Below are 13,175 nucleotides of genomic sequence, written 5' to 3' on the forward strand. Positions count from 1 at the left end.
TTTCCTGGGGGCAGGACGGGCCTCCCAGACAGAGCATTCGCACATCGTGCGTTCTGGAAGCTTCTGCCACCGCGCCGCACCCCTGAGACTGACAGCCAGCACGTGCACACGCACACGCACACGCACACACACACGCACAGCATGTGTACGCGTGTTCGCGGCCGGACAGGACCTCGGGGCCATCCACTCCCTCCCCCGCCTGCATGGGGACGGCCAGGGAAGGCAGAGCCGACGGAGGAGAGGACGGAAGGAAGCCGGGGGACAGCCGTCTGCCTGGAGGCGGCCCCCAGCGCTGTGCCCGCTCCCCGAAGACCCTCTGCCCCCTCCGCGTCCTGTGGCCGGGATCCCAACCTCCCCCCACTCCCGGCCCCCAGGGCCCCGGACTCACCGGCGCTGGGCGTGGACTATACCAGCCCGTCGTAGAGGGACAGCGCCTGCACGATGGAGGGGTCGGCCTTGGAGCCCTCCTGGAACTCCTGCAGTGTCAGCTTGCCGTCGGCGTTCTGCAGGCAGAGGCAGCGCTTAGCGGGAGGGACAGCTTAGCGGGAGGGACAGCTTAGCGGGAGGGACAGCTTAGCGGGAGGGACAGCCGCCCCCGAGGACAGGCGCCCCGCCGGCCTGGCCCCCCGGGCTGGTCCCGACAGAACTCCCCCCAGAGGCCAGGAGGAGGTAGTGCAGCCGCCAGGTGAGAGGAGTCCGACGTCAGACGAATGCCCTCTGGCCGGCCACCCTGAGCCCAGCTCTCAGGGTCCGTTTCCTCCTCTGGGGCCTCCGCAGGGCCCCGAGCTGAACTGGAGGCGCCCTGAGCCCCATGGTTACCATGTCGCTGCTGTCAGTTCCCTGCACGGCGGCTAACCCACAGGGTAGGCGCCTGAGGCATCTCTCCGGGTCACTCCTGGAGGGCCCAGCGGTCCCTGGAGCGCCTGCCTGGGACCCCGGAGCCAGGGAGAGGGCCGGTGGAGCTCACGCACAGCGCCTAGCGGGTGTCTGGGGAGGGGTGGTCTGGGCCAGTATCCCTTCCCGGGAGACCTGTGAGCAGAGACCTCGGGGGCGAGCATGGCCGGGGTTCCCAGCCCAGCAGGTCGTCCTCCCAGCTCGCCTGCCGTGTACCCACGCGTGCTAAGTGCACGGGCTGATCTCCGGATCCCCACGCCCGCCCCAGGAAGAGGCGCTGCTCTCACCCCCATTGCACTGAGGACACCGAGGCTCGGGCACCTACCCAGCGCCCCTGGCTGCTAATGGGAGAAGCCAGAATGAACACCTGCCGGACTCCAGGCGGCTGGGTTTCCCCGAATAGGGGAAGTCTGACCTCGAGATTTAAAGACTTTAGCACTGATTCCCATCGGCTCTCCCCGCTCCCCACTCTGCACCCGTTTTGATTATTAGCAAGAGACAGCGGAGTCTGAGCCTGCATGTCCTGAGCCCGCTCTGCAGTGGGCCAACCTCTCCCCTTTAAAAAAAAATGTTTTTATTTATTTTAGAGCGGAAGGGAGAGGGATAGCGAGAGAAACATCGATGACAGAGAAACACCAGTTGGCTGCCTCCTGCACACCCCCTACTGGGGGTTGAGCCTGTAACCCCGGCTTGTGCCTTGACCAGGAATCGAACCAGGGCCCTCTTGGTTCATGGGTGGATGCTCAACCACTGAGCCACATGGGCCGGGCTCATCGCCCTTTCTAAATGAAGGAAGCACAGGCCTCAGGCTCAGAGCTGCCAGGCCAGGGCAGCCTCCAGCAGGCGGCGTACACAATGAGCCCGAGGTCCCTGTAACTGATACTCTTTCTCTGGAGGCGAGCAGCGCTGGGCTTCCCGACCACGCTGACCTCCGACCCCACTTAAAGCAGTTATCGGGTCCACAGGAAGTCTGACGGACAGGGCTCCTCTCCAGGGGGCCCGGGGACAGAACCCAGCAGGCCGTGAGCTCGGAGGGGGAAGATGAGGCTGTTCTGTCCACCATCCTCTCCCTGAAATGCAGCTTTTTCTCCCAGGATGCACTGGAGGACGGTCCCCATCAGAAGCAGGGATACCAGTGACCTAGTCAACTGTGGGGATCACAAGAAGGTCAACACGTCTCGTCATGGCTGTTCCAGGCAGTGCATACGTGTATCATTGCTTCAAAAATATGGGGGTGGTGCCCTAACCGGTGTGGCTCAGTGGATAGAGCATCAGCCTGCAGACTCAAGGGTCCCAAGTTCGATTCTGGTCAAGGGCATGTACCTTGGTTGCAGGCACACCCCTGTGGGGAGTGTGCAGGAGGCAGCTGATCGATGATTCTCTCTCATCGATGTTTCTAACTCTCTATCGTTCTCCCCTCCTCTCTGTAAAAAAATCAATAAAATATATTTTTTAAAGTATGGCGATAATCCATCATTAATGTGTTCATAAAGAGGCTCCTAGAACACTACATCCCGGGTCTTCTTAGAACATGGTGACAGCTGCATTCCAGAACAATCCGCCTCCTTTGCGATCCCGTGCACTTATTGGAGGGCCGCAGGCTTCTCCAGAATGCCGGAGGTCTGAGGCACCCACGGAAACGGCGGAGAATCTCGGTTTGTGAAAGAAAAGCTGTCCGGCAAACGTACTTAAAACAGCTGCCTGATGGGGATGGCCGCCCACCAGACCCCGGGCCCCCTCCCCGGGCGGTGCCGCCTGCCTGAGCCGCACCGGGACCCAGGCCCGGCCCCCGCTCTGCACCTCCTCCCCAGCAGCCCGGCTCCTCCCCAGCCTCACCTTGTCCATCATGGCGAAGATCCGGTCCACCCTCTTCTCAGGGGTGTTCTCCTCCTCGGGGAGCTCCACGGTGTTCCCCTGCCGGGACAGACAGGCTGGGCCGGGACAGACAGGCTGGGCCGGGACAGACAGGCTGGGCCGGGGGCAGACAGGCTGGGCCGGGACAGACAGGCTGGGCCGGGGGCAGACAGGCTGGGCCAGGACAGACAGGCTGGGCCGGGGGCGCGCTGCCCCGCAGGCACATCTGCCCCGCAGGCCGGGGCTGCTCCAGGCAGCCTCTCCCTCCCACACCCCCGCCCTGCCCGCCCTGCCGTTCTGCTAGGAATCCAGCCTCCACCAGGGCGACCCCGGGCCGTGGCCCTCACCTGGCCAGCTCACCCCACCCCCGCCGGAGAGCGGCCCCACCGGGGGGCCCTGTGGGCCGAGTGGAGCCGCTCAATGGGCTGACACACCTCCCCCTCCCCCGTCACCCACCCGCGGCCCCGGCGCTCACCACCATCTGGTAGATGGCGTCCACGATGTCCAGCATCTCAGTCCTGGTGATGTAGCCGTCATTATCCAGGTCGTAAAGCTTAAAGGCCCCTGCAACCAACCAGCCGGCAGGTCACCCCGGCCCAGCGCAGGGGCGGCTCTGCGCCCGCCTCCCGCCCTCTGCCCCTCAGTGGCGACGGGGACCCACAGCCATGCCTCACCCAGCCTCACCCAGCCTCACCCAGGTCTCACCCAGCCTCAGCCAGCCTCACCCAGCCTCAGCCAGCCTCACCCAGGCCTCACCAGGCCTCACCCAGCCTCACCAGGCCTCACCCGGCCTCACCCAGGCCTCACCCAGCCTCACCCGGCCTCACCCGGCCTCACCCAGTCTCACCAGGCCTCACCCAGGCCTCAGCCAGCCTCAGCCAGCCTCACCCAGGCCTCAGCCAGCCTCAGCCAGCCTCACCCAGGCCTCAGCCAGCCTCACCCAGGCCTCAGCCAGCCTCAGCCAGCCTCAGCCAGCCTCACCCAGCCAACCAACACTTAATCGGGACCAGCAAGCAAACACACACACACACACACACACACACCCCACTTCAACTGGGACTAGGAAGAAAGAAACTGGGAGTAAAAGGAGGGGCCTCGGCCGGAGGGAGGCCTCAGGGATGGGAGCTGGGAGGAAGGACTGGCCCAGGAGGCGTCCTGGTGACCCCCCCCTCTGCCCCCTGCCCCTCAGCCTCTCCCATTCCAGCCACGCAGAGTCCCTGCTACTCTGCGGCCAGCTCAGAAAATAAAACCATTCACCCAGCCCAGGGGACAGGAGCTTTCACATAAATAAAATCCTCTTGTATCCTTTCTGCTGCCGTTAATCCTCACTTTTACTTGTTCCCATTGACTTTTAGAGAAAGGAGGAGGGAGGGAGGAGAGGAAGGGAGGGAGGGAGGGAGGGAGCCATTGATGGGGAAGATGCTCCCCTCAGCTTAGAACCTGCAACCCAGGTACATGCCCTTGACCGGGAACGGAACCCACAGCCCTTTGGTGAGCAGGCCGGTGCTCTAACCACTGAACTACCAGCCAGGGCAATCCTCTTTTACCCTCAGAAAAACGAGAGAAAGAAGCCACAGGGGCTTCTGGCTGCTGAGACCGCGATGCCCATGTCTCAGTGAGCAGGGAGCTCTGGCCCGGCTTCTTCCATCTTCTCAACAGCTTCCCTTCCAAACCCCGGGCCAGGCGGCGTGGGCCCGCACGCCTGCCCTCTGCACCCTCCCGCCCCCCTCTCCTCCCTGCTTCCTACCGGCCGGCTCCCTCCCCGCCCTGCTCAGCGCTGACTCACCGCGGGGTCAGCTCCCCTCCGGCCAGCGCTCACCTCCCTCTTCCTGTCTCGGTTTCAGGGGATTTTAAAAAGTCACGTCTCTGTGCTAGACTGAGCCGTGAGAGCAGGTGCCCCGACACTCCCGCCACCCCCCACCTCCCCCGCATCTGCCAGGTTCCTGGCCTCCTGCCCAGCGCGGACAGTGGCCTGTCTGGTCAGCATCCGCTGGGTGAGCGAGTGCGGGAGTGAATGGATGAGGTCGGTCATCAGAACGGCGGCTCCTGCGCGGTGGGCCCGGCAGGTGAAGCGGGTCTTTAACTCCAGGCGGCAGGGCCGAGTCCACGTCTGCGCCTGCCTGGAGCCCCATCGCTCCCTCCCCATCTGTCCGCTGGCCTAAGAGAGCCACGTTCCTCCCGCACGGCCACCCCCAGGCCCCTCCTCGGCCCCGGAGCGGCTGGACGTCTGGGCCACTCTCGCAGCCGGGACAGGGGCCTGGGCCCGTTCTCTGGCCCGGGGCTCGGACTTACATCGCAGCTTCTCGTCCAGGGTCCCCCTCGAGGTCACCGACAGCGCCTGGATGAACTCCGAGAACTCGATCCGCCCATCCTGGCAAGAGAGAGGGGCAGGTGGCCTCGGTCAGGCGGGCCACCTGGTCAGGCCAGACCGTGGGCAGGTGGTGGGGAGCGGTGGCAGGCGCCGAGAGCGTGGCAGACAGACGCCACACGGAGAGGGCAGCGGGGAAGGAGAGAGGGACAGAACCGGGAGCGGGGAGGGGAAGGGGTCGGATTGGAAATGGGACAGGGCGGGCGGGCGGAGCCGGAGGACGGGGAGAGGCCACAGGGAAGACCACTCACAGGCACCATCTCTGGGCGGAGCCGCCTGGAGGTCCCCTCCCCCGGGCCTGGAACCACAGGCTGGGGGCTCCTGAAGAGGATGGGGCTCGAGGCCGTGCAGTCCTGCCTATTGGTTTTGCAAATGGGGAAACTGAGGCCCGGAGCTCCCCCAGGGCCAAGCAGTCACCTGGGGCGGAAGCCAGGCCTCACGGAACAGAGTGCCAGGGCAGGAGCGTGGGAACAAGTCACGGTGAACCCACCGCGAGCACGGGGAGCCAGAATCCCGAGGACGGCGGGCGCCCCAACCAGGGACCCGCCAGCTGCCGGCGGCCACTGCTAGGAGGGGCCAGGAGACAACTCAGATAAGCCTGGAAACTGGTGCTCCGTGAAAGGCCCACACTGTCTGATTCTCAGACCTCAGTTTCCTCATTTGCAAACGGGGGTATTCACATGACACACGCATGGGCTGTAAGCCTTCACATGAAGGGCTGCACATGTCCAGTGGACGGCTGTGCCGATGATAACGCCCGTGACTGCCCCTGGAGGCATTTGTATTTGGTGCTAGTAAGAAAAAGATCGAGATATACATGTACATGCATGTACACATACGTGTGTGCACACACTGTATAGATGTGTACACACATTATCTCTGTATGATGCATGTGTGTGCATGCACTCGTGTGTGCATGCACTCGTGTGTGTCTGTGTCTGTGTCTGTGTGCTTTTGAGTGTGCACACGTGTTGTTCCTTCTCCCGGAGGGCACACGGCGGGAGAGCGGGTGTGGAGCGGCCGCGGGAACCCCAGAGCCGAGCCGCAGCCGTGGGGGGCGGGGGGACCCAGCCGGCAAGGCCCCGCCAGCCCGGCTCACCTTGTTCTCGTCGAAGACGTTGAACACGAAGGTGGCGAACTTGGTGGGGTCCCCGAAGGGGAAGAACTGCTTGTAGATCTTCTGGAAGCCGGCCGAGTCCAGCTGCCCGCTGGGGCAGTCCTTGATGAAGCCCTTGTACCTGCGGGCAGACAGGCCGTGAGCGGGGCCAGGGGCCCAGCATTGCCCCTGCGGGAGCGCCCGCCTCCGGGCTGAGGCCCCCTCCAAAGACAGGCTGCCTGCCCCCGGCTGAGGTCCCGTCCAAAGACAGGCTGCCTGCCTCCGGGCTGAGGTCCCCTCCAAAGAGCCCCAGGCACGGCTCCCCACGCTGCCTCTCCCGAGCTGTGTGACCCGAGGCCGGTGACCGCACCTCTCTGAGCCTCGCTTGTACAGGGGCTAAGAGCCGCATGAGAATTCACTGGACAGTGTGCACAGAGCAGCTGGCCATCAGCCCTGCTCCCCACGGGGGCTGAACAAAACCCACCAACGACCTCCCACAGCCACACTCCTGCCCGGAGCAGTTCTGCTCCCTCCCCCAACCCCCCCTTTCTCCCCGGAGCCCCTCCCCCCGGTGCTGGCCGCGCTGGCGGCAGAGCCACCATATGGGGCCGGCAGCTGGCTCCTCCCCCACGCCTGCAGCCCAGTGCACAGGCACCCGCTCCCGGGCCCGTGTGACGGATGCGGAGCCGCAGGGCGGTTACTCGGAGGGAACCTGGTTTGTTCCGAGTGGCCTTGTCCGCCGAGGACCCCGGTGCCCAGCACAGAGCCCCCAGACCCCGGCGGACGGCAGCCCAGACCCCGGCTCTGCCATACGCTGGCTGTGCGGCCTCGGGCAGGCGCCTCGCCTCTCTGAGCCTCAGCCTCCTCATCACACCCGTTATCACACCCGTTCTGTCGGGACCCAGATGGTGCATGAGCTCAGTTGGCAGGAAGAAGAAGATGGGGCTCCAGGCTGTGCAGTCCTGCCCGTTGGTTTTGCAAATGGGGAAACTGAGCCCCGGAGCTCCCCCAGGGCCAGGCAGGGTGGCTGTCAGCCTGGAGTCGCCGGGGGCGGAAGCCAGGCCTCCGGGGACAGAGCGCCCAGGAGCGGAGCGGGCAGGGTCTCAGGACCGTGCCCCGCGGTGCCGGCCGCTCCTCCGAGGGGCCTGGCACCGAGGGAAGCAGAGGGCCGATCGCCATCCCCAGCCGCGGCTCTCACCTCCTGGGCAACCCCAGCGGGGCCCCTGCGACCTCCGTGTCCGGGAACAGCGCCCAGCGGCCCTGGAGCCAGGACCACGGCGAGGCCATCGTGTGGATGAGAAAACGGAGGCTCATGGCGGGTAGACTGAGGCCCCGGTCCCAGGCTGGAGCCAGGTGGGGGGGGAGGAGCCCCGGTGGGGGGGGAGGAGCCCCGGTGGGGGGAGGAGCCCCGGTGGGGGGAGGAGCCCCGGTGGGGGGGGAGGAGCCAGGGGGGGGGAGGAGCCCCGGTGTGGGGGGGAGGAGCCCCGGTGGGGGGGGAGGAGCCCCGGTGGGGGGAGGAGCCCCGGTGGGTGGGGGGAGGAGCCCCGGTGGGTGGGGGGAGGAGCCCCGGTGGGGGGGGGAGCCCCGGTGGGGGGGGTGAGGGGCCCAGGTGGGTGGGGGGAGGAGCCCCGGTGGGTGGGGGGAGGAGCCCCGGTGGGTGGGGGAGGAGCCCCGGTGGGGGGGGAGGAGCCCCGGTGGGGGGAGGAGCCCCGGTGGGGGGGGGAGCCCCGGTGGGGGGGGAGGAGCCCCGGTGGGGGGGGGAGGAGCCCCGGTGGGGGGGGTGAGGGGCCCAGGTGGGTGGGGGGGAGGAGCCCCGGTGGGTGGGGGGAGGAGCCCCGGTGGGTGGGGGGAGGAGCCCCGGTGGGGGGGGGGAGCCCCGGTGGGTGGGGGGAGGAGCCCCGGTGGGTGGGGGGAGGAGCCCCGGTGGGGGGGGGAGGAGCCCCGGTGGGGGGAGGAGCCCCGGTGGGGGGGGAGGAGCCCCGGTGGGGGGAGGAGCCCCGGTGGGTGGGGGGAGGAGCCCCGGTGGGTGGGGGGAGGAGCCCCGGTGGGGGGAGGAGCCCCGGTGGGGGGAGGAGCCCCGGTGGGGGGAGGAGCCCCGGTGGGTGGGGGGAGGAGCCCCGGTGGGGGAGGAGCCCCGGTGGGGGGAGGAGCCCCGGTGCGTGGGGGAGGAGCCCCGGTGGGGGGAGGAGCCCCGGTGGGTGGGGGAGGAGCCCGGGGGGGGGGAGGAGCCCCGGTGGGGGGGAGGAGCCCCGGTGGGGGGAGGAGCCCCGGTGGGTGGGGGGAGGAGCCCCGGTGGGTGGGGGGAGGAGCCCCGGTGGGGGGGGGGAGCCCCGGTGGGTGGGGGGAGGAGCCCCGGTGGGGGGAGGAGCCCCGGTGGGGGGAGGAGCCCCGGTGGGTGGGGGGAGGAGCCCCGGTGGGGGGAGGAGCCCCGGTGGGGGGAGGAGCCCGGTGCGTGGGGGAGGAGCCCCGGTGGGGGGAGGAGCCCCGGTGGGGGGGAGGAGCCCCGGGGGGGGAGGAGCCCCGGTGGGGGGGGAGGAGCCCCGGTGGGGGGGGAGGAGCCCCGGTGGGGGGGGGAGGAGCCCCGGTGGGGGGGGGAGGAGCCCCGGTGGGTGGGGGGAGGAGCCCCGGTGGGGGGAGGAGCCCCGGTGGGGGGGGGGAGCCCCGGTGGGGGGGGGGAGCCCCGGTGGGGGGGGGGAGCCCCGGGGGTGGGGGGAGGAGCCCCGGGGTGGGGGGAGGAGCCCCGGTGGGGGGGGGGAGCCCAGGGGCGCAGAGACTGGATCGCGGGGGACCTTCCCGGCTCCGTGGGGGCTCCTCTCGCCTCTCTCAGAACCAGGGGGCGGGCTCAGTGCGGTGCTGGAAGTCGCTGGCGGGCCGTGACCGGGGTCCGGGGATAGAGGGCGCTGTGGGGACGCCGGGGCTCCCACCCGTCAGAGAGCACCCAGGACTGGGGGAGGGGGTGGGCGCCGGTCACACAGGGCCCGGGCATGGGGCCCTGAAGCCGGAGGCCCGGGGATGAGTGGTGCCTTAGGGGGAGGGGGAGGGGGGAGAGCGGAGGAGTTGGGGTGGGACACGCCCAGGTGCGCACAGGGCCAGGACGCAGAGCTGGGAGAGCTTTCGGGGATAAGACCTGACCCATGGCCCCAGGCCCCCAGGCCCCCGGGCCCCAGGCCCCCGGGCCAGGATGTCCCTGGCAGGAGGAGGGCAGGCCTGGCACCAGGACTCAGTGATCAGAGAGGGGGCTCACTCCGCCGTCAGCCCCTGGCTCTGGGTGCCTAGATGGGGCCACACTCCCCGGCTCCCAGAGCTCATTTCTGCAGCCGTGTACGCCGTGTGTGTCTGAGGATTTCTAAAGCCGTTTAAAGCGATGAAGAGAAAAGGCTCCCAGCGGAGCCTCCTGGATGGTCCCTGCGGGGAGGGGGAGAGCCTCACAGGCCCCCCTGCCTCTCGCCTCCCGGAGGGGAAGCTGTTTGCTCAGGCCTCAGCCGCAGCCGGAGCAGCACTGGGAGCAGCTGTGGTGGGGCCGGCAGGGGCGGCCCTAGAGCATTAATGAGGGCTGGGGGGCTGGGGGCTGGGGGCTGGGGGCTGGGGGCTGGGGCTGGGGCTGGGAGCTGGGGGGCTGGGGGCCTGGGAAACGGGAACTGGGGGGCTGGGGGGCTGGGAGCTGGGGGGGCTGGGGGGCTGGGGGCCTGGGGAACTGGGGGGCTGGGAGCTGGGGGGCTGGGGGGCTGGGGGGCTGGGGGCTGGGGGCTGGGGCCTGGGGAGCTGGGGGCTGGGGGCTGGGGGGCTGGGAGGCTGGGGGCTGGGGGGCTGGGGGCTGGGGGCTGGGAGGCTGGTGGCTGGGGGCTGGGGGGCTGGGAGGCTGGGGGCTGGGGGGCTGGGGGGCTGGGGGCTGGGGGCTGGGGGCTGGGGCCTGGGGAGCTGGGGGCTGGGGGCTGGGGGGCTGGGAGGCTGGGGGCTGGGGGGCTGGGGGGCTGGGGGGCTGGGGGCTGGGGGCTGGGGCCTGGGGAGCTGGGGGCTGGGGGCTGGGGGGCTGGGAGGCTGGGGGCTGGGGAGCTGGGGGCTGGGGGGCTGGGGGCTGGGGGCTGGGGGGCTGGGGGCTGGGGGCTGGGAGGCTGGTGGCTGGGGAGTTGGGGGGCTGGGGGGCTGGGGGCTGGGAGCTGGGGGCTGGGGGCTGGGAGGCTGGGGGCTGGGGGCTGGGAGCTGGGGGCTGGGGGCTGGGAGGCTGGGGGCTGGGGAGCTGGGGGGCTGGGGGGCTGGGGGCTGGGGGCTGGGGGCTGGGGAGCTGGGGGGCTGGGGGGCTGGGGGCTGGGGAGCTGGGGGCTGGGGGGCTGGGGGCTGGGAGGCTGGTCCCAGGGCATCCCCCCAGAGAAGCCGCGGGTGGGGAGAGAACCCAGAAGCAACAGCTGCGTTCTCCCGCGTCTCGGAAAGGGAGAGGGAAGAGGAAATCTGCTTTTCACAAACACACGGAGGCCCTTGCACAGCTCCCCCGCCGAACGCCGGGCCTCCCCCTGGGCCTCCCCCCGGCCTCCCACGGCCGTCTGTTCCCGCCGCCGGCCGGTGTGCCCAGGGACGCCAGGCACTGCGTGTCCCTCCGTCCCCGGCCCAGAGCCCAGCACGGTGGCACAGAGCCGGTGCTCAGCAAAGATCTACCGAACAAACCACCCACCAGTGACTGAGTGAACGAACGAGCGAACAAACGAAGGACCAGGAATGCCAATGCAGGAACCCGGCCAGGACCCCCGGGTCCCGTCCGGCTCAGCTCCTCTGGGGCCCCGAGGACGCCCAGGCTGCCGCCGCCTCCGTTCCCAAAGGCCCGGCTGCCGGGACTTCACCACCCTGCCCCCTGGGACACTGCTCGCTGGGACCCCCTCCGTGCCCATCGGCCCTGCGCCGGGGTCGGCCTGGCAGCTGCACTCTCCGCAGTGGGGACGGCGGGAACCGAGGAGATGGACGGGGTCGTGAGAGCCGGACCCCAGCTGGTCAGCCCCGCGCAGCTGGGCCGGCAGCACCCGCCCCTGGGACCCCGTGTTCTCTCCTCCAACAGCTCCCGCCCCTGCGTGCCCCCAGCGCCGCCTGCAGCCGGGCTTCAGAGGGCCCAGGGGAGGGCTCCACACACACCCCTCCCTCCTCCTCTCCCGCCCCACCCCCTGTCTGGGGCTTCGTGGGGTTTCCCAGAGCAGGAGCCGCAGGTCTGAGCCCTCAGAGCCTGGGGGAGGCGCACGCTGGACCCAGACTCCACACACACACACACACACACACACAGCAGTGTGACCTGGGCACGTGCCCTCCGCCCCTCTGAGCCTCAGTTTCTTCGTCTGTAAAATGGGATCGTCTGGCCCGGGGGCTGGGTTAGGCCTGCGAAAGCCTTTGGACTGGCCCTGCCAGGGCACTAGGGTGAGTTCGTGGAAGGTCTGACCAAATACAGAGGCTCGTTTTTAAGCGGATCCTTCTGCACGGCCCGCCAACGCTGCTGTAAACATCCAATGGCCCTTGGCAGGAAAAGGTCCCCACCCCTGCTGACTGACTTTCCCCGGCGTGGACTTAAGTATCAGCACCGTGCCCGGCCCCCAAGGGGCGCCCGAGGCCGCGCACTTCGAGGATGGCCCCGGAGGCGGGCGGACAGCTGGCCCTGCTGGGGCGGCTGCAGGTTCCTCCTGCGCCAGCCACTATTTCTGTGACAGCACAGCCAGGTCACCTGGCTGCTACAAAGGTGATAATAGCATTATGTAAACACTGCAAAACAGAGAAGATAGGAGAGAAAAGCCACTAAACGCCGGCATCACACAAGCGGATCCTGGCTCCTGCTGGAGACACCCGCCCGGTGGTCCGTGCCGAGCTCTCAGCGGAGGTGACGGGGGGGGTGGAGACGCCAAGACCTGGGGCAGAAGGGACGGCAGGGGGACAGGAGAGGGGACGGCAGGGGGACAGGAGAGGGGACAGCAGAGGGGACGGCAGAGGGGACGGCAGGAGGGACAGGAGGGGGGACAGCAGAGGGGACGGCAGGGGGGACGGCAGAGGGGACAGGAGAGGGGACGGCAGGGGGACAGGAGAGGGGACAGCAGAGGGGACGGCAGGGGGACAGGAGAGGGGACGGCAGGGGGACAGGAGAGGGGACAGGAGAGGGGACGGCAGGGGGACAGGAGAGGGGACGGCAGAGGGGACGGCAGGGGGACAGCAGAGGGGATGGCAGGGGGACAGGAGAGGGGACGGCAGGGGGACAGGAGAGGGGACAGCAGAGGGGACGGCAGGGGGACAGCAGAGGGGACGGCAGGGGGACAGGAGAGGGGACAGGAGAGGGGACGGCAGGGGGGACGGCAGAGGGGACGGCAGAGGGGACGGCAGGAGGGACAGGAGGGGGGACAGCAGAGGGGACGGCAGGGGGGACGGCAGAGGGGACAGGAGAGGGGACGGCAGGGGGACAGGAGAGGGGACAGCAGAGGGGACGGCAGGGGGACAGCAGAGGGGATGGCAGGGGGACAGGAGAGGGGACGGCAGGGGGACAGGAGAGGGGACAGCAGAGGGGACGGCAGGGGGACAGCAGAGGGGACGGCAGGGGGACAGGAGAGGGGACAGGAGAGGGGACGGCAGGGGGACAGGAGAGGGGACGGCAGGGGGACAGGAGAGGGACGGCAGAGGGGACGGCAGAGGGTACGGCAGAGGGACAGGAGAGGGGTGGCAGGGGGACAGGAGAGGGGACAGCAGAGGGGACGGCAGGGGGACAGCAGAGGGGATGGCAGGGGGACAGGAGAGGGGACGGCAGGGGGACAGGAGAGGGGACAGCAGAGGGGACGGCAGGGGGACAGCAGAGGGGATGGCAGGGGGACAGGAGAGGGGACGGCAGGGGGACAGGAGAGGGGACAGCAGAGGGGACGGCAGGGGGACAGCAGAGGGGACGGCAGGGGGACAGGAGAGGGGACAGGAGAGGGGACGGCAGGGGGACAGGAGAGGGGACGGCAGAGGGGA

The 13,175-nt window shown here is 69.2% G+C and overlaps 1 protein-coding gene across 1 annotated transcript in view; it reads right to left on the reverse strand.

Annotated features, from left to right (window-relative positions):
• Nucleotides 1–387: 387 nt before the first annotated feature.
• Nucleotides 388–13,175, reverse strand: part of NCS1 (neuronal calcium sensor 1) — a 33,529-nt gene continuing 20,741 nt past the window's right edge. The window contains exons 3-7 of the mRNA XM_084899874.1: nt 6,216–6,354; nt 5,041–5,119; nt 3,224–3,312; nt 2,731–2,808; nt 388–503 (exon numbers count right to left, since the gene is read on the reverse strand). Of these exons, the coding sequence (XP_084756000.1) occupies nt 405–503; nt 2,731–2,808; nt 3,224–3,312; nt 5,041–5,119; nt 6,216–6,354 (484 nt within the window). The 3' untranslated portion in view covers nt 388–404. The remainder of the gene's footprint in view (nt 504–2,730; nt 2,809–3,223; nt 3,313–5,040; nt 5,120–6,215; nt 6,355–13,175) is intronic.

Source organism: Pipistrellus hanaki (assembly GCF_964339955.1).
Source record: "Pipistrellus hanaki genome assembly, chromosome: 11".
Lineage (NCBI taxonomy): Eukaryota > Metazoa > Chordata > Mammalia > Chiroptera > Vespertilionidae > Pipistrellus > Pipistrellus hanaki.